The 21126-nt window shown below is 33.8% G+C and overlaps 1 protein-coding gene across 2 annotated transcripts; it reads right to left on the bottom strand.

Annotated features, from left to right (window-relative positions):
- Nucleotides 1-14466: 14466 nt before the first annotated feature.
- LOC114406174 (scarecrow-like protein 9) lies at nucleotides 14467-17880 on the bottom strand. Of its 2 annotated transcripts, XM_028368807.1 has the most exons (3): nucleotides 15272-17880; nucleotides 14862-14916; nucleotides 14467-14710 (listed from the first exon to the last, which is right to left on the bottom strand). In XM_028368807.1, exon 1 carries the CDS (start codon nucleotides 17525-17527, stop codon nucleotides 15335-15337), a length of 2193 nt encoding a protein of 730 aa, XP_028224608.1. In that variant the 5' UTR covers nucleotides 17528-17880; the 3' UTR covers nucleotides 14467-14710; nucleotides 14862-14916; nucleotides 15272-15334. The 2 variants fall into 2 exon arrangements, with proteins under 2 accessions (XP_028224608.1, XP_028224607.1); XM_028368806.1 differs by having other exon boundaries at nucleotides 14467-14916.
- Between the last annotated feature and the right edge of the window lie 3246 nt (nucleotides 17881-21126).

The raw sequence follows: 21126 nt of genomic DNA, 5'->3' as shown, positions 1-21126 counted from the left end.
TATAGCTTAGAGATAAAAGATAGTAGACAATTATTACTTACAGATAACATGTAGCTTTGAATACCTGCGAAGAGATAAAAGGATGTTAATATATTCAAATAATAAGAGGTTAGAGATAACCTGTTAGTTGAGAGCTTGGCTGCTAAAAACTGGACGTTCGTGCTCCTGCGCTAGGATTGACATGGAGGGTTGACGTGTGTCTCGAAGTGTCCCGTAACATAACACGTGTATTTTGTGGACCATGAACAATACAGGAGACATTCTGCACACATTGAAAACCTTTGTCATGAAAATACACAATTTTTAAAATTTAATAATCAAGTCACACTTGTGCGAAATCTTAGGATACTACCAAGTTATTTACTCCCCTTCCCCATTTTTATATTTTCTTGTATTAGACTCGAAGAATATCTCAATTCTCAATTTTATAGGATTGTACAACGGAAAAAAAAAATACTTAGATACTCAAATGCCTTGACACCTAGAAAGAAAAAAAATGAAAAAAAAAATAAAATAAAAGTGGAATAGCATATATGATGTGATAAGAAGGTTTGATCTATGGTAATATTAGGTCACAATTCTATATTTATTCCCTCTAAATAACTTAATTAATTAATGCAAATTTTATATTTAGTCTATTTTATTCTATTAAATTAATTTAATCATTACATTAAATCTTAAATTAATTGATATGATAAATATATTGATTTATTGGTTCAAATTAATTAATAATTAAATATTTTATTCATCATTCTGTTAATAATTTTATTAAATCTTAAATTAATTTTCAAGGTATGATTAAAAAGACATTATCATACCCTCTAACGTGTTAAGTTTATTTTGATCTATCAAATCGATATTTTATATCATTTTGTTTCCTGCTTTATTATTTTTTACTTTTTTTCAAAAAAAAACTCTTCTTTTATAACTTCTATAATATTGATATTCTCATGGATAATAATTGGTCTCATCAATACAAGGAGGATATGCAACAAAGCAGTATGTACTTATTCTGAAATGTATTGGATGGAGGATGTTCCTCTCCCCATCAGTTAATTTTCTTTATTAATTTTGATGTATTGGCTTTTGCCATTTCTGATTAATTATATCATTTGGTATATTCATAATAAAAAGAAAAGGTGTGTCTTTTTTTAAGGAAAAAAGTATGTCTTAATAAACGTGGTAATTATTTCGACATATCAATCTTATTTGCGTTAAGCGAGCTTCTATCATTTTTTATTCACATATTTTAGCAACATCTTTTTCTAACTAAATATATAAAATCTTAAGTTTGATTGTTGATATTATTTTCTAACTTTTACATTTACAATTATTAAGATGAAGCAATTTGTTGAAAAGGGAGCTTTGTCATGAAAAATATCTGAGTGATATGTCTGATAAATGTGTATTAATATTTCTAATTGGTAGTTTTGCACTTATCACACTTATAAAAATAAATTATTTTATAAAAAATAAAAAATTTCATAGGGAAAATAAATTAGACCAACATTTTTTTATTGTACAATTTAAATATTTGTTCTGAATAATTAAAATAATTAAATGAAAAAATAGAAAGAAAATATGTAAATTAAAAACAATACTCATCAATCAATAAATTATATATAATAACTAAAAATATATACCTGATTAAGAAAAAATAAGAACTTTTTTAACCAATACTGAAATTGAGTTTGCATTTATCATAATTACAATAATAAAGGTTTTTATAAAAAAAAGGAAATTAAATAGGAAAGTTAAATTTGCAATAGTTATTTATTTTAATAAAGTTTGATTTCTTATAACATTTATTCACGAAAAATATTTAATGAATTATTATAAAATAATTACAAAAAAATTATTTAATAACATTATTTACCAAACTATACTTTAGACCTTGTAAATGAAATTGCACAAGATTTTATCAGTGATGAAAATATATTTGTCTATGAATATTTATTTATTTTAATAAAATTTTATTTATTTTTTATATTTATTAATGAAAAATATTTGATGAACAAGTTATTTTTGGAACTAGTTTAAATTAAAGTAGAATTAATCATAATAAAACTAAAAATCAAATTTATATAGGTAAATGACTTAATTTTAAGACATAATACAAGTAAAAAGGAAAAATATCATAATGCAAATATGCTTGGAATTAAATTTTGAAAATAATTTAATATGAAGTTAATGAAATTATGAATTATCAATTCCAATAATTAATATTAATATAATTTATTTATATTTTTAATTCCAACCAAAATTAAGTTGGACAAATGGCCTCAGTTATCTTAAGAAGGGGTGAATTAATTTCTCACTAACAAACTTTTAACCCCCTTCTAAATGATAGACTCAGAATGCAGAAGAAAAAACAACAATCAATTTAATAATATTCTTTGAACATGCAAGACAAAATTGATTGCAATAATATAAATGAGATAAGGGAAGAGAGAAATGCAAACTCATTTTTATACTGGTTCGACCACACCCTTGTGCCTACCTCCAGCCCTCAAGCAACCCCCTTGAGATTTTCCTTTCTCTTTGTAAAACCCTTTTACAAAGTTTGAACACACAGGGACAATTCATCCCTTGTGTTCAGGAATTCTTATAACTTAAGAGACCCTCGGTCCCTTAATCAATCTCTTTGATTAAGAAGAAGAAGAAGAATTCTCTCTTTAAGAGAAGGATATTACAATTGAAGTCCATGGATGAACTCTTAATGGATTTGCAGGTGATTGCCCAAGAGTTGTTGAGAGAGCATTTGGCAATGAAGTTCTCTTGGAATATCTCTCTCTTGCTTTTTGAAATCATACACACATATATATAGGCTCTTTGTGCCTTTTCAAAATGGTTTGAAGATATGTGTCTTTTCAAAAAGTCTTTTCTGAATTTTTTTTCACTAGTAAACGATTACAGGTTTCTGGAAATCGATTACACAGTTATTTTTTAAAGGATCATGACTTTTGAATTTGAATTTCAAGAGTTTCGTTTTCAAAACCTTTTTTAACAACTATTTTTCAAACTTGTCTTCTGGTAATCGATTACACTTCTTGATAATCGATTACCAGAGCCTTGCATGACTTTGAAACCCTTTGTTTTGAGGCAAGACTTGATCTTGAAGAAATCTTAAAGCAAGACTTTGTTTGTTGAAGTAATCTTGTATTAATCTTGAAGAAAATGTAACAGCCTTGTTTGATTCTTCTTTGACATCATCAAAATTATGTATACATACATTCGCAAATTAGATGACCGTATAAAGTATAAACATTTTTAGTATAAACATTTTTAGATGACGTTTAAAGTTTAAAAAAGTAAAATAAATAAAAAAAAGTAATTCGATCATAGTTAAACTATTTTCTCATTTGTTTTGTTATCACAAATCAAGGGTGCAAACCAAAAAAAAAAAAAAAAAAAAACTAAATCAACTTATTTTAAAAGAAGGTTAAAAGAAAACTTGCAAAACATTATCAACGTGAAAGGGATATAATTATATTTTTGTGGAGTATGTGTACATAAAATATGTTTAAATATTTATTGATATATTTACTAACATATATTTATTAAAATTTAAACTGTATAATTAATAATATATTAAAAATTTAAAATAATATAAAAATACTTCTAACAATTATAAAATATGAATGTAATATTTGTGCAAGAGACATTAAACTAGTTTTATATAAATCAAAGACTTTCACCTAATTTAAACTTAAGAATATCAAATAACATTTTTCATTACGATTAATATTAAAAAATTAATATTTAATAGTTATGTGACTAAATCTGTCTAGTTTTAAAGAGAAAAAAAGATAGAAGAAACATTCTACATACATTGGAACCTTTATCATGAAAATACACGATTTTAAAATTAAATTATTAAGTCGCACACGGTCAAATCTCAAGATATTACAGAGAATCAACTCCCTCTCCCATTTTCATATTTTCTTCCGTTAGAATCGAAGAATATATCAATTCTCAATGTTTATAATATTGTACAAAGGAAAAAAAATACTCAGATGCAAGGTTATCAAACTCAAGAGTTTACACAGACTCGTGAGAGTTTCATAGACTCGACTTATAATAAAACAAAATAGTAAATCATAAAGTTCAAAATATTTAAATAATCAAGTCTAGTAATAATACATCACTACTAGACAATAACTTGTAGAGGTTATAGTATGAATGTATGAATACATGATTTTGATGATGTCAAAGAATAATCAAACAAGGTTGCTTTCAAGATTACTTCAACAAACATTCAAAGAAGGTTAAGCATTGCTTCAAGATTAATACAAGGTTGCTTCAACAAACAAGCATTGCTTCAAGATTCATTCAAGATTAGTTTTTGCCTCAAAACTCATTGTTTCCAACATATCAAGGCACTGATAATCGATTACCAGGAAGTGTAATCGATTACCAGAAGACAAGTTTGCAAATCAGCTTCTTAAAAGGGTTTGAATTTCTCTCTTCCCTTATCTCGTTTATTTTATTGCAATCAATTCTGTCTTTCATATTTTAATAACAATATTAAATTGATTGCTTCTTGTTCTTCTTCTGCATTCTAAGCCTATCTTTTAAAAAGGGAGTTAAAAATTTGTTAGTGGGAATTTTGAAACTTAATTCACCCCTCCCCTCTTAAGTTATTGAGCCCACTTGTTAAACAAGTGGTATCAGAGCAGGATTCTTGTCTAAATTTTAAAAACTTCAAGAATAAATATGGCATCGTCTAACTTTCTATTTCCTGAGGGAAATTCTATTAATAGGCTTTTTGTTTTCAATGAGGAGGGTTATCACTATTGGAAAACTAGAATGTAGATCTTTATTGAAGCCATAGATTTAAATATATGGGAAGTCATTGAATTTTGTCCCTTTATTCCTATAATGTAGTGAGAAATGCAACTATAGAAAAACTTAGAAAAGAATGGGATGATGATGAAAGAAGAAAGGTTCAATACAATTTGAAGGCAAAAAATATAATCACTTCTGCATTAGGTATGGATGAATATTTTAGAGTCACAAATTGTAAAAATGCAAAAGAAATGTGGGATACATTACAAGTAACCCATGAAGGCACAATTGATGTCAAGAGATCTAGAATAAAACACTCTCACACATGAATATGAATTGTTTAGAATGTATCAGTATGAGACCATACAAGATATGCAGAAGATATTTACTCATATAGTTAATCATCTTGCATCATTGGAAAAAATATTTCCTAATGAAGATCTCATTAACAAAGTGTTGAGATGTTTAAGTAGACAATGACAAGCAAAAGTAACAGCAATTGTGGAATCAAGAGATCTCACTAATATGTCTCTTGCCACTCTCTTTGGAAAACTTCAAGAACATGAAATGGAACTTATGAGACTCCATCAACATGAAGAGAATGATAAAAAGAGGAAAGAAATAACACTCAGAGCCTTATCATCTTCTATTCAAGAAGAAAGTGACAAAAAGGACTTGACTGACATAGAAGAAGATGATGATTTCAGATTTTTTGTGAAGAGATTTAATAGATATATGAGAAACAAAAGAAATCAAAGGAAATCAAACATCAATCCAAAGAAGAAAGGAGAAGATTCCTCCTTACCCCCAAAATGCTATGAATGTGATCAACCTGAGCACATGAGATTCGATTATCCTGTCTTTAAAAGAAGAATGGAAAAATCTGACAAGAGGAATTTCAAAGAAAAGAAAGCATACATCACTTGGGAAGATAATGACACAAATTCTTCAAGTGATTCAGAAAATAAAATCATAAATCTGGGTCTCATGGTGAAAGACTATGAAAGCGGAGAAGAGCAAAGTTGATACACTGATAGTGGTTGCTCCAAATACATGGCGGGAGATGCATCAAAGATTATTCATATTTCTCCCAAAGATAGTGAATATGTGACCTATGGAGACAACAAACAAAGGTAAAATTGTTGGAGTTGGAAAAACATGTACGAATCTCTCTACCTCCATTAAAAAAATGTTTTACTTATTGATGATCTTATGCATGGTTTATAAGTATTCATCAATTATGTGATTAAGGCCACTTGTTAGTATAGAGCAATAAAAGAAGAGAAAGAAATAAAGGGAAGAAAGAAAAAGACACAAAGTTTAACGTGGTTCAGCACACAATGTATGTGCCTATGTCCACGGCTACACTAGGAGAACTTTTTATTACTTACACATAAAAGCTTACAAGGTGTCTCTATATATAACACTAATGAGACACAAGTTTTTACAAACCAAGCGATGTGGGACTAAGACCGCACAAGTTTTACAGACCAAACGATGTGGGACTAAGGAACTAAGACCACAAACTCTAACAATTCTCCCACTTGGGGTCTAAGTTCCAAACTCTAGTAGCTCCTTGTAAGCAATGAGTTCATCGATTCTTTACCTAGTGTAGCCCCTTCATCTTCAATTATCCTTGAAGGCCAACTGAGGCAATGCAAAGCCTCAGTTTGTCAGTTGTAACAGCTTTAGTCAACATATCTGCTAGATTCTCTGATCCTAAGATCTTCAATAAAGATAAGTCTCCATCATTTATCAACTCCCTGATAAAATGGTATCTTAATTGAATATGCTTGCATCTAGAATGGAAGACTGGATTCTTAGCAAGACTTATAGCACTTTGACTGTCACTAAACATTGGAGCATCATCTTGTTCTTTCCTCAATTCATTGAGAAAATTCTTTAGCCAAATCATCTCCTTAGCTGCTTCTGAGATAGTTATGTACTCGGCTTCCGTGGTTGAGAGAGCAACTCTATCTTGAAGTTTAGACTTCCAACTCACAACAGTACCTCCCAAGGTAAAAATGTAGCCTGTGGTGCTTTTCTTGGTATCAAAATCTCCTCCCAAGTCTGCATCTGAAAATCCCTGTAAAGTGAGATTGCCTTTTCGGAAGCACAAACACATCTCTGAAGTACCCTTCAGATATCTGAGTATCCACTTTACGCCTTCCCAATGCTCCTTTGCTGGATTTGATAGGAACCTACTGACAACTCCCACTGCATGTGCTATGTCAGGTCTGGTACACACCATAGCATACATCAAACTCCCAACTGCTGATGCATATGGTACTCTTGACATGTAACATTTTTCTTCATCTGTCTGCAAAGATTGCTTCTTTGAAAACTTCAAATGAGATCCCAAAGGGGTATTCCTGGTCTTAGAATCTCCAAGGTAAAACCTGTCAAGCAATTTGTGTATATATTTCTCCTGAGACAGCTTCAAGATTCCTTCTGATCTGTTTCTAAGAATTCTCATACCAAGGATTTGTTTAGCTGGACCAAGATCCTTCATTTCAAAGTTTTCTGCCAACTGCTGCTTCAACTTGTTAATTTCTGTCATACTAGATCCTGCAATCAACATGTCATCAACATACACGACAAGAATAACATAACTATTAGTATATTTCTTAACATAGCAGCAATGGTCCATGTCACATCTTTTGAATCCTGAGTTGCTCATAAACTCATTAAACTTCTTGTACCACTACCTCGGTGCTTGTTCCAAGCCATATAAACTTTTGTGAAGCTTGCATACAAGATTCTCCTTGCCTGGCACTTCAAAACCTTCTGGTTGGGTCATATAAATGTCTTCCTCTAAATCCCCATGCAAGAATGCAGTTTTAACATCTAACTGCTCCAAGTGAAGATTCTCTGCAGCTACTATGCTCAGAATAATTCTGATGGTAGTCATCTTTACAACTGGAGAGAAGATCTCTATGAAATCAATTCCTTGTTTCTGTTGAAACCCTTTCACCACAAGTCTCGCCTTGTATCTTCTTCTACCGTCAGATTCTTCCTTTAGCCTATAGACCCACCTATTCTGTAACGCTTTCTTTCCTTCTGGCAATTTAGTTAAAGACCACGTCTTATTCTTCTGAAGGGATGTCATCTCATCTTTCATCGCTAGCTCCCACTCAATAGTGTCATTCCCCTGTGTAGCCTCACTGAAACATTCTGGCTCACCAGCATCAGTTAACAACAAATAATGCAATGAAGGGGAATACCTATCTGGTGGTACTGAAATTCTACTAGATTTTCTTGGAGGAGTTGATGGTTCTGGTTCTGACTCAACCTCTACGCCTGTACTCTGGTTTCTATTGGCTACATCACTTTCTGAAATTTCTTCAAGTGTTGCTTTCTCAGAAATTTCTGACAGTTTACCTGCACATGTAGATTATGCAGAAAATTTGTCCTTATAAAATAAGTTCTCATTAAAAGTAACATTTCTGCTTCTGATAACTTTCTTGGTTTGGTCATCCCAAAACCTGTAGCCATACATGTCAGATCCATAACCAATAAAATAACACTTCCTCGCCTTCGGATCCAATTTATCTTCATTATTAGAGTCTGTCAGTATATATGAAACACAACCAAAAATTCTCAAATGTGAAAGTTTTACCTCCTTTCCAGACCATACTTCTTCGGACAACTGATAATTCAAAGGAACTGATGGTCCTCTATTGATGAGATATGCTGCTGTGTTTATTGCTTCTGCCCAAAATGCTTTAGGCAAGCCAGATTGGATCCGCATACACCTGGCTCTCTCGTTCAAGGTTCTATTCATCCTTTCTGCAACACCGTTTTGCTTAGGTGTTCCTGGTATTGTCTTGATCATTCTGATCCCATGTTCTGAACAAAAGTCTTTAAACTCCTGACTATCATACTCCCTGCCATTGTCAGATTTCAGACTTTTAACCTTTAGACCTGTCTAATTTTCAACTTCTGTTTTCCACCTTTTAAACACAGAAAACACATCGGATTTATTTTTAAGAAAATAAACCCATACCTTTCTGGTAGAGTCGTCGATAAAGGTGACATAGTAGCGTGAGTTTCCAATAGATTTCACTGGGGCTGGCCCCCAAACATCTGTGTGCACCAATTCTAGCTTTTCAGCTTTAAGAGTCTTCCCTGCCCTTGAGAAACTGACCTTTTTCTGCTTTCCAAGGATACAATGTTCACAAGCACCAACATCAACATGCTTGAGGCTTGATAGCTTACCCTTTGCCGCCATAAGCTTCATTCCTTTTTCACTCATGTGTCCAAGTCTTTGATGCCACATGGTTGAATTATTGACAGCCTCAGTAATTGCTACCATATCCTCATCTGCAATCATGTAAAGAGATCCTCGCTTCTTTCCACGAGCCACAATGAGATTGCCTTTTGTTACCTTCCAAGCTCCATCTCCAAAAGTGGTGTGATGTCCCTCATCATCCAACTGCCCTATAGATATTAAATTTCTCTTTAAGGCAGGAATATGTCTGACATTGTGCAATGTCCATAGGGATCCACTAGAGGTCTTAATGTTGATATCACCTCTTCCGACAATGTCAAGAGATTTTCCATCTGCAAGGTAAACTTTTTCAAATCTTCCAGAAACATAGTTAGACAATAAATCTTTAGAGGGAGTAGTGTGGAACGACGCACCTGAGTCCATGATCCATGAATCAACAGGACTATCCAAACTGCAAATTAATGCATCATCAAGTTCATCAGTTGCTGCATTTGCGGATTCATCATCATCGCGCTTCTTGTTTTTGTGCGACTTGTTCTTCTTTGGTGCCTTGCACTGATTGCTAAAATGACCTCTCTTGTAATAATTCCAGCAAGTAACGTCACTTTGAAATTTTCTCTGACCTTTCCCTCTTGACTTTGATCTGCCTCGACCATTTTGACCCTTCTGGGTAGTCCTTACCCTGCCTTCAATATTCAGTGCTGAATTGGAAACATGACTGGAAGATTCTCCTGAATCTCTCTTGCGAACATCTTCGCTTAAGATCAAGTCATGGATGTCACTAAGCTTTAATGTGTTCCCCCTTGTAGAACTACTAACTACAGTAACAGTTGCAGCCCAACTATTCGGTAGTGATGACAATAGAATAAATGCTTTCACCTCATCCTCAAATTTAATCTGCACTGATTCCAACTGGGCAAGAATAGTATTAAATTCATTCATATGATCAGTTACAGAGATACCTTCTCCCATCTTAAGGTTGAACAATCGGCGCATCAAGTATACGTTGTTGGCTGCTGACGGCTTCTCGTACATATCTGATAACGCCTTCATTAAGCCTGCAGTAGTCTTCTCGTTCACGATGTTGAACGCGACGTTCTTGGCTAATGTTAATCTGATCACGCCAAGAGCTTGTCGATCTAGCAAGTTCCATTCTTCTTGCTTCATGTCTTCTGGCTTAACCCCTGATAAGGGCTGATACAACTTCTTCTGATATAGATAATCCTCTATCTGCATCTTCCAAAAGCTGAAATCTCTGCCATCGAACTTCTCGATCTTCACCTTCCCCTCTTTTAATGCCATTGCTCCCACTGCCTCCTCTAAACTGAGAAGACTCCCACTAATTCCTTTAAACTAAGGAAATCCCATGGAGTAACCAAAAGCTCTTGATACCAGTTGTTAGTATAGAGCAATAAAAGAAGAGAAAGAAATAAAGGGAAGAAAGAAAAAGACACAAAGTTTAACGTGGTTCAGCACACAATGTATGTGCCTATGTCCACGGCTACACTAGGAGAACTTTTTATTACTTACACATAAAAGCTTACAAGGTGTCTCTATATATAACACTAATGAGACACAAGTTTTTACAAACCAAGCGATGTGGGACTAAGACCACACAAGTTTTACAGACCAAATGATGTGGGACTAAGGAACTAAGACCACAAACTCTAACACTTGTCCCAACAAGTGGTATCAAATGATACCAAAAGGCCACTTGTCTTCGATTGATTGTGTTTGAGAGTTATGTTGATTGTCTTTGATGATTGCTTTTGATAATTGTTTTTTTATTGAGTTTTTGATTGTCCTTGATGATTATGTTTGAGAATTATGTTGATTGTCTTCGATGATTACTTTTGATGATTGTTTTTTATTGTCCTTGATGATTGTCTTTGAGAGTTATGTTGATTATTGATTACTTTTGATGATTGTTTTTTATTATTATATATTTATATTATTTTTTACTGAATATGTATTTTTGTGAGTGCAAAATAGTTAGTTTTAAGACCTTTTGATATCATTTGATTTTCATACTTTCAAACAAGCGGTAACATTTTCTTTTGAGCCAAGAAATGGAACTTTGAACGGTATGACATGCTCTACTCCTTTAATTCATTATAAATTGCTTAATGTTATTCTCCTCTCTGCTCATGATTTGTTTTTGATGTTGATAAAGGGGGAAAGATAGATAAAAGATAAGACAATAAGGAGACTTATCTATTTTTTTATGAGACAATTTTTTTTTATATATGAAATCTTCAACTGTTTCATATAAGCAATCATTGCAAAATCAAAGGGGAGTAAACTATACAGATAGATCTTCTTTTGTTTCTACTCCTAATCTACAGATGATTGTCATCATCAAAAAGGGGGAGAATGTGAATCATGAGGTTTCAGGTTTTTGATGATGCCGAAGAGAATTTGCTTGATAATTATTCTCACCATCAAAAGGAGGGAGAATGTGAATAATGTAAGTTTTGATGATGCAGAGAAGAATTCACTTGCTAATGATTGTCATCATCAAAAAGGGAAAGATTGTGAATGTATGAATACATGATTTTGATTATGTCAAAGAATAATCAAACAAGGTTGCTTTCAAGATTACTTCAACAAACATTTAAAGGTTAAGCATTGCTTCAAGATTAATACAAGGTTGCTTCAACAAACAAGCATTGCTTCAAGATAAGTTTTTGCCTCAAAACACATTGTTTCCAACATATCAAGGCATTGGTAATCGATTACCATGCAGTATAATCAATTACCAGAAGACAAGTTTGCAAATCAGCTTCTTAAAAGGGTTTGAAATTTGAATTTTAAAAGTTGTAATCAATTACCATTGATGTGTAATCGATTACCAGCAATGGAACTCTTGAAATTCAATTTGAAAAGTCATGACCCTTCAAGATATAAATGTGTAATCGATTTCTGGTAATCGATTACTAGTGAAGAATTTTAGAAAATTTTTTTTGAAAAGACACATCTCTTCAAATCATTTTGACAAGGCACGAAGGGCCTATATATATGTGTGTCTGACTTCGAAAAGCAAGAGAGAGATATTCTAAGAGAACTTCATTGTCAAATGCTCTCTCAACAACTCTTGGGTAAACACTTGCAAATCTATTGAGAGTTCATCCAGGAACATCAAATAGTATTATCCACTTTAAAGGAGAGAAATCTTTCTGTTCATCTCAGAAAATAAGTTGTAATCAAGAGATTGGTTGCCTCTTAAATTGTGAGTTTCTTGAACACAAGAGATAGGGATTCCTTGGGTGTTCAGAAGTTGTAGAAAGGTTTTTTACAAAGTTAGTGAAAATCTCAAGTGAGTTGCTTGAGGACTAGATGTAGGCACGGGAAGTGGTCGAACCAGTCTAAATCGAGTTTGCATTTGTCTATTCTCTTATCTCATTTATTTTATTGCAATCAATTATGTCTTGCATGTTTTAAGAACATTATTAAATTGATTGCTTCTTGTTCTTCTTCTACATTCTAAGTCTATATTTTAAAAAGAGGGTTAAAAGTTTATTAGTGAGAATTTTGAAACTTAATTCACTCATCCCCTCTTAAGTTATTGAGGCCACTTGTTCAACATATAGTAGTAGATCATTCTCATCGAGGGTTTGATATTATTAGAGAACAAGGGTTTGATATTATTAAAGGTGAGAATTTTGTATTTGAGAATAACACGCTAAATGAAGGTATATTAAATGCTAAACAGACAGAAAACAATAAAAAAATGACTTACATTTTGATCTAATTTTTTTAACTTGCTAACTCATTGACTCGATGGTAAACTGAGAGTCTATCGAGTTTACTTAGAGCTTATAGAGTTTACCCAAAGTCTACTAAAAAAAGAGTTTACTCAAGAGTCAACTCGCAGAGTACAAGTGGACTCGTAAACCAGTAAAAGTTAGCGAATTAACTCGAGAGTTTGATAATCATGCTTAAATGCTCAAATGCTTGTTGACACCTAGAAATAAAAAAAAATAGAAGTATGATAATATATATGATGTGGTAAGAAGAGAATAAAAAATGAGAAATATTAATGGGATGTTAAAAATAATTGGGTGTTCAAATGTAATTATTTTACCAACATGATGTGACATAATTAATAGATAATTGTGTCCCTTAAGCACGTGATCATATGTTTGATCTCTTGTCTATGCATATGAAAAAATATTTGTTGGGAGATATCAACTCTTTAAATAGATTTATTGAGGAATTAGTCATTTACTTTTGATCCATGAATACCTTGATTCCAAAAAAAAAGCCATTATTATTATAATAAAATTACTAGAGATATTAATTAATGAATGTTGATTTATGAACACCTGGCATCTGACCATCCAATTCACACTCCACTTTTTTTTCTATTTCTCTTTTTTTATCACATTACAGCACTGATTATATCACTTATTTTTCTATCTTCGTATCTCTTTCTTGGTGAGACCAAACGAAGTCATCTATGAATCTTTTTCCCTAATTGAAAGATTGGTATCACTTCCCCATTCTTGTTGAGCCAAATTGAGACACACATGCATTGCTAATTTGTGAAGGAAATTTATATCGAATTATCGTTGGTCAACGCTCAACAGCTACATAGAATACCCACACTAAAAAATGTGAAGGAACAACGACCAACTGAAGATTTGATCACAGATTACATCCAAATAGAGTAGAGTTTTCATCCCATGTTTGGCCAATCAAATTCCAGCAATAATTCATTTACATGTGGAACGGGAATCTAGCTGAGTAAAATATAATTTACACTAGAATAATATAGTTGGCGTGCAAATTTAGACGCTATCCACCTAAAATTTCTAACCCATTTTTTTTATAATTTTCTTTGGATCTTGTTTACTTCTCTTTACACTATAGCTAATAGTATATTTTAATTAAAAAAGATTTGTATAAATATTGGACTTGGAAATTAAAAGGAGGCTCCCGAGGCATGTCAAATGGTTGAGTTGACACATTTTCCGTTTTCACCAACCGTTTGCAGCTCATAACTTATCAAAGGACTTCAATCCTCTGGAGTTCTTAAGCAAATTTAAAACGATGAAGACGTGCAGTGATTCAACTGTGGAATTTTACTAAATTATTTATTTCATGTTTATCTTTTTTTTTTTCTGTAACCATAATATTGGTTAAAAGATAAAATAGTATTTTCTCTCAACACAATTTATTTCATATCTAAGGGTCAACAAGAATTCAAACCCCCTGAATCACTTTATTAAAAGACATAAGCCAGCCACTTGTGCCTACCATTATTGGTTCATGTCTATCTTAATTATAATGACTCAAATCACCTATAAGTTGTTTACAACTGTAGAGGATTAAAACCTCTAACTTAGGCCACAGGTTGCCCAAGATCCAGATTCCCTGTACTCAGATTTTTTTATATAGTCAGCGAATGGATACCGTTAGATGAAGATTAGACAACTCATTTGATCTAAGACTTGAAACACATTCAAAATTAGAGCCATTTGATTTTTATCTCACTGTTCTTATTTATTGACTAAGTGAATGCCATGAAAAACCCAATTAGAGAGACAATCTAGATGCTCAGCTCGACCAATCAGAGTTGCAGGGTGAGTCAACTCCTATATATATCCAAGATTCCTTAGATGATCTTCTTCTTACCTGGTAATCCCACCAGCTGGCAATCTTCAGTGCACTCAACTTTATTCTCTCTCTCTGATAGGTGATTTGATATTTTCAACGGATACAAAGGGGTGTAAAATAGCAACAACAAAATGAAAGGTAAACCAGAAAAAAAAGACAGCAAAATAGATTCCACAAGAAGCAATAACAATCAAAGGATAGGTCTTATCACATGACAACTGACCTCTTTAGCTTGAACCTTTGCATAAAGATCATTAACCATACGTATTGAGGGTTCCCTATTCAATTATCATATTATCAGACATATTAGTTCAAAATGCATTGAACAACAATGATGGAAAAATGCAAGAGTAATTATATTTAAACATTCCCTACTGACTTCTATTATTTTTTTTATCCGTAGGAATTACAAACAGGTACCAAAGAGTTTACAATAACTCAGGCACTCTACTGACATTTATCTATCATTTCTCTCTATCTTTCTCATTTTGTTACAACATATCACCTATCATATCTACATTTTTCTTTTCCATCTCTTTCTCTTTTTTGGTGTCAACTAGCATGGGTGTCCATGCATCATTTTCCAAAATGTAAATTGTAAACTAGAACTGAGAAGTGGAATAACTGATGTACCTGAAGTCCTAAGCAGACATACTAATCCACGAACCCCGAGTGAGATACCCTGTTTAGTACTAGTCATGCAGGTCTCCAACAAGAAAGGGCATAAATGATACGCCCCTTCCAACCTTGCAACAACCACTGGCTATCTTCATCAATCACAAAATCCTTGTGGTAGCTACCCCTCACTTTCTCCATTGCCATCTTCACTGTCCTGCGATCGAAAGATTGCTGCACAAATCCTGCCCGCAGAATGCGTGCTTGCCACTGCTTGTAGCTCTCTGGCCTCTCCACTCTTTCAGGCCCTTCACAAGCTATGACATTCAATGCTTCCCGCCCGAATATCTCTTTCTCTATCAGCATCCTCTCCCAGTCCTCACGAGGCACAATAGTCTCAAGCATATCAAACAAAGATGAGTAGTGAAACAATGCCTCCCGGAATCTGGTAACAAAGAAAGGGGCATCGAATGCCCCATTCATGATGCCATGAATGAATAACTTTGGGTTGATTCTCCTAATCAGGGTAAGGAAATTATTTCTTGGACTGTCCACTACCACAGATTCATCCAGAAGGTTCTTACCTCTATAGAAACAAGTAACAACAAGGAACTCATCCCTGTCAATCTCAAGTTCCTCAAGTTGAATCGTGTCCCATTTTTTTGCTATGGCTTTGTACTCAAATGGAACATTAAAGGCTTCAGCATACGCTGCCAAGCGGCGTCCCGTTTCTAGAATTCTTTCTGCTGGCCTGAAACCAGGTTGTGGGAAGTCTATTCCTGTTATCCGTAGCTTTGGTGGTCCTCCTGCTCTCCATGAAAGCCGCTGTATAAAAGTTGGCCATTGGAAACCATAAAAGATGCCAAAATCTATAACATGGACCTTCATTGACTGTGCTGAAGATTCCCTTATTGTGATGTTTGAGGTAAACTTAGAAATTTTCCTAAAGGGGCATGCAGCAAGGTATAGATGATAAGCTTTTAGATAATTAGCAGCTGATGTTCTTTTGCCAACAAGTCCTTTGTAAATTTGGCTGCCAGTACCAGCCAAACGTGCCTCAAGGCCATCTGCAAAGATATGAGCCAATCTCTGATTTCCATCTCCAAAAGGGGTTGAGTGTTGCCTGATGTGCTTTAGCAATTCATTGGCATTTCTATGGTCATCTGCTGCAACAGCTTGTGCACATAGAAACAGAAGTGTTCTCAAATCGACAACCTCCTTCCTCCCACCTTGCTTCTTACCGCGCCCCTTCCCACTGCTCGATGCTTTTGATTGACCTTTTGGCAACACTGACTTCTGTGTTTTATTCTGCAAAGCCTCACGGCGAGCCACAAAGTGGTCCTTACCATCCCCGGTGCTGTGAAGAAGGATTATATCAGCCATATCTGACCGCAATGTTGGTTCAGAATAAATTGCTGCTTGCTTGCTGCTTCTGTTTTCCTCATCATCTGCTTCATCTATCTGAGGATGTTTCCTTCCCTTGGATCCACCATTAACATATTCCCCCTCCTCCTTCTCCACTTTAAATGATAATTCATCCTTTCCTTCCTTTGGCTCTGGTTCTGACAAATTAGCAAACAGCCCATTTGCACTAGGAAGAAACTTACTAGCCTCCTCAACACCTTTCTGAAATTGCCAAATGGATTCACTTTCACTGTTCAGATCAGGAACCTGAATTATACTTTTTGAAGAATTTACAAGCCCTTCCACACTATTCGAAGGGTTGTAAGAAGAATGTGAAATGCCATCACCATGAAGACTATGAGCAGGAAAACTACCTGAGTTTGGTGGCAAAAACTGGTTAGTAAAAATGCTCATGAGATCTCCATTAGTATCAGGACAATTGCCATAATCTCCAGAGAAGTCATAACCTCCAACCCCATCATTCATAAGGCTTGTGTTTCTTGGAGAAGGTGGGTACTTTTCACCAAGAACCTCATAGAATGATTTCTCCGCTGCTTGAATATCTAAAGAATCTTGAACCATGCATGTATTGTCCTCTAAGTCTTCCTCCATGAGGATCTGGCTGATGTAACTCAAAACTGCATCAGAAAAATCACAGTCCTCGGGAGAATGCTCCTCATGGGTCACAGTGGAGGATGAGGGTGTGTTAGCTGGTATTAAATTTGGATCACATTGTAGATCAAAATTCCTACTTTGATCAAAGAAGAGATTTTCAAATCTGGGTCCATTATCAAATCTCTGATTTTGAAGAATTGGAAAAGATTGATTTGTTGAACCAGAAAACCCCGTAAGATGTGGATTCATTGTCATCTAAATTGCAAGATTCTCAGAATCTTGTACAAACAAATACCCTTCAAAAACCAACAGAACCATTAAAATACTCACCAAAACAAATGAAATCTCAAGCTATGCACAGTCGAACATGTTTTTAGTTGTTCACGGTTAGATGACACCAAGGACTCAAATTTCAACATGAAGATGATAAATAACATAGATTGTCACGCAGGGAAAATAAAGCCAAATAGTGAAGCAAACGAAACCCCTTCCCAACAAGCACAAAAAGAAGAACAATCTTATCGTTTGATTAGAAATGGAAAGCTTGTCTTATAGAGCCACCACAAGTTACTAAGGCAAAACAACAAAGAAGTACAAGAGACAGAAAGTGTGCTGAGAATAATGAATTATTATGTTGTAGCTGAGTTGTTTGTACTTTGTAACAACAGAAAAACGTTAGAAGAAAGTTTGGTGGGACCCACGGACAAAGTGAGGAACAATCAGAACCGTATATTTGGTCAATGTACTTGACCATTAGATGTGGAGTCCATCCAAATTCCAAATCATCAAAGTATCGGTTTAGGAAAGTGGAAGAATTAATTCAACTCAATCTTAAGTGTTTGGCCAGCTTAATTTGGGCTTTTATTCTCTTTAAAAGGAGAAGTTCGGACAAATATTTATCCTAAAATAGTTTTTAAAAAATAATTAACTTACTTTTCAAGATCTCTCAAAAAAACAAAACTTATTTTTCAAGAAAAAATATGGAAAAAAGGGGCTTGTAGAAAAGCTATTCTCTTTAATGATTTGAATCACAAATTCCTTTGTTTATGTCCCTATATTTTATGTTGTTTTTATACTTTGCTATATCAAAGTTCTTACTTCTCATCTGAATGTTCTCGACATCAATTAATGTTTTTCTCTCTTTAAAAAAGTTTCACTAGTAGATTTTGTGTTTTTCTTTCCTTCTAAAGACAAATTTTGTGCTGCTTCAAAAATAAAAGACCAGTTTTGAGTTTTTAATATATGAAATGTGCTTCCCTTCAAAAATAAAATATATGAAAATGTGCTCTCATCAAATAAATGTCCATCCAATCATAAAAAGTTTATTTTTTTTCTTTAGAGATATTATTGAATAACAATATATAATAATTTATATAATTTATCATTTGTAATTAATATTTAAATTAAAATTTTATTAATTAATATTATATATAATAATTATTTGCAAATCAAAATATTAAAAATTATTAATTAAAGTAATTTTTCATTTTTATAAATTAAAAGTTTTAAATACCTATATTTAATATGTTTATTCATTTATTTATATTATTATTAAAAAATTGTGCAAGTGAAGTAGATTTAACACTATTTGTATTTTATATATGTATGTGCGAGCGTGCATGTATTATGGCAAGAAGGGAAACATTATCTCCTAGTCTGATAAAGATATAATCCTAATACCATAAAATATCTTTTATTGGAAGAAAGATAAGATAATTATTTTATACTTTCCTATTTACATAATCTGAAAGAAGAAGATTGAGATTAGATAATCCAATCTCCCCCTATATAAGAGACCATCAAGATTTAGGTAAAGCGGTTTGATTTCAACTCATCCTATTGTTTGCATACCAAATATGCCTCTAACTTGAGCATCGGAGTGTCTTTGCAGGTATCCCCATCACCGTTCATGGAGAGGCTCACAAAGGAGCACCACCGTGAGCAACCTCTTGCCAAATATGATAAGAACATTTGGTGCCCATCATGGGGCTAGGAAAAACTTTTCCTTTGACCGCATCATTATCATCAATTATAACAAACACGACAATTCCTCCATAAGGAACCAAAGAGTAGCACCACTAGGGCAAGTGGTCAACTTGTTTGGCATGCCTGCCATGGGAACCTCTGAAAATGGGAGCCCAACAACCATGGTTAACATCTTGTGTCAAGTGCTTGACAATCATTCCCTGATCTCGCCCTGCAAAGGGAGATGAATGCCATGAAGCAAACAAACACCCAAGAGATGGAAGACCTTCAAAAGGAGAACACCACCCTAAGAGAACAATACCAGAAGCTTTGGGAGGACAACAATATGCACAAGTCTTGGCACCTGGTACCCATCGAAACCATCTGCCAAAGCCCGATGAAGTTGACATGACGTGGAGGGAAAGAACTCTTTCGGTCACTCAATAGGTTCATAGGATGGAGAATTGGCTCCACCCTTTCATAAATGACATCATTGAGACACCGCTACCATCCAGATGGAAGACGCTGGTGATAGATAGATACAACAGACTCTCAGACCCAAATTCACACTTGGATGCATTCGTCACCAAGATGAACCTGTTCATGAATGGTTAGCAAAACTTCACTGGTACACTGATGTGCCATCATTTTCTTCTATTTCTTAAACCCTTTTTGCACCATTTTAATTACTGATTAGTCTTAATTGTCAAATTAATTAGGCAGTTTTATTATTTGGGCTCATTCAGCTAATTTGATGTTTTTAATCTAATTTCAGGAATTAATGAAACATTGGGCTTAATCCAGATTTTGGTTGTGGACTTAAAGAGGGCAAATAAAGCAGCGCTTACTTTAGTTAATTTCTAATTAGGAGATTGCAATTTTATTTTATGTGGTTCAGTGTTTATTTCGTTTTGGGCCAGAATAAAGTAATAGGGCCCAGTTACTTTGAGTGACTCTTTTTAAATAGCAGCCTTGGGATTTGTGCAAGGCTATTCTGGGAGGCTGTTCATTATTCAGAGCACAGTTTAGGTTTTCTACGTTTTTCTGTTCGAATGCTATTATTCACGTAATACAATTTTCCAATTTCTGCTTCTAATTACAATTTCGTTCTTGTTTCTTCTTCTGCCTTTAGTTTCATTTACGCTTTCTGTTCTTAGTTCATTTACGTTTTCTGTTCTTAGTTCATTTATGTTTTACGCTTTTATCTTCATTTACGTTTCTGCTCCTAGTTCCATTTATGTTCTCTGCTTTCATTAGAATGATGGTAGGCTAATTTCCTGGTGTTGTTTCCTTCTGAGAACGAAGCTTAACTCTCTTCGAGGTTCTATTTATAATGTGGCTTCCTGGCAGTTTTCCCTTCACCAATTAACCCATATTCGTAATATTAATCTGTGCACGCTTCGTGTTCGATTAATTGCCTCTGAGCCTAACTTGCGTTCATGCTTAATGGACGAAGGGTTAATTGGTGTATGTGTTGCCTAATCACGTATTGACAACCCTAAGTTGATTTTCGCTTAGTAAATTAAAATAGGGTTGGATTAAGGGGTTAACTATTAGGGACGAATTCTCCATAACCTAGGACAAGAGAGTGGCTTCTGAATAAGAGGAAACAACCCATTTTTAACACTGTTAATTTCGTATTCTATTTCGCTTGTTTTTTATTTCACAAAACAAACAACCCCCCCCCCCCCCAATTGTTACTGTTACTGCAAGTATATTATGAACATTTGGTTTATCATTGCTCGCTGGGAAACGACCTAGGATCACTTCCTAGTTACTGCATTTTAATGTTTATTTGATTTGGGTACGGCCTCGATCATACACCCGTCTACCAAGAAACTCAATAAACTCTTTTGCAACACTAGTTACGTGTTTAAGAGTCCAATACA

The sequence above is a fragment of the Glycine soja genome, chromosome 3 (assembly GCF_004193775.1).
Source record: "Glycine soja cultivar W05 chromosome 3, ASM419377v2, whole genome shotgun sequence".
Lineage (NCBI taxonomy): Eukaryota > Viridiplantae > Streptophyta > Magnoliopsida > Fabales > Fabaceae > Glycine > Glycine soja.
The sequence above is the reverse complement of the archived record's forward strand: the minus strand, read 5'-3'. Positions and strand labels throughout refer to the sequence as shown.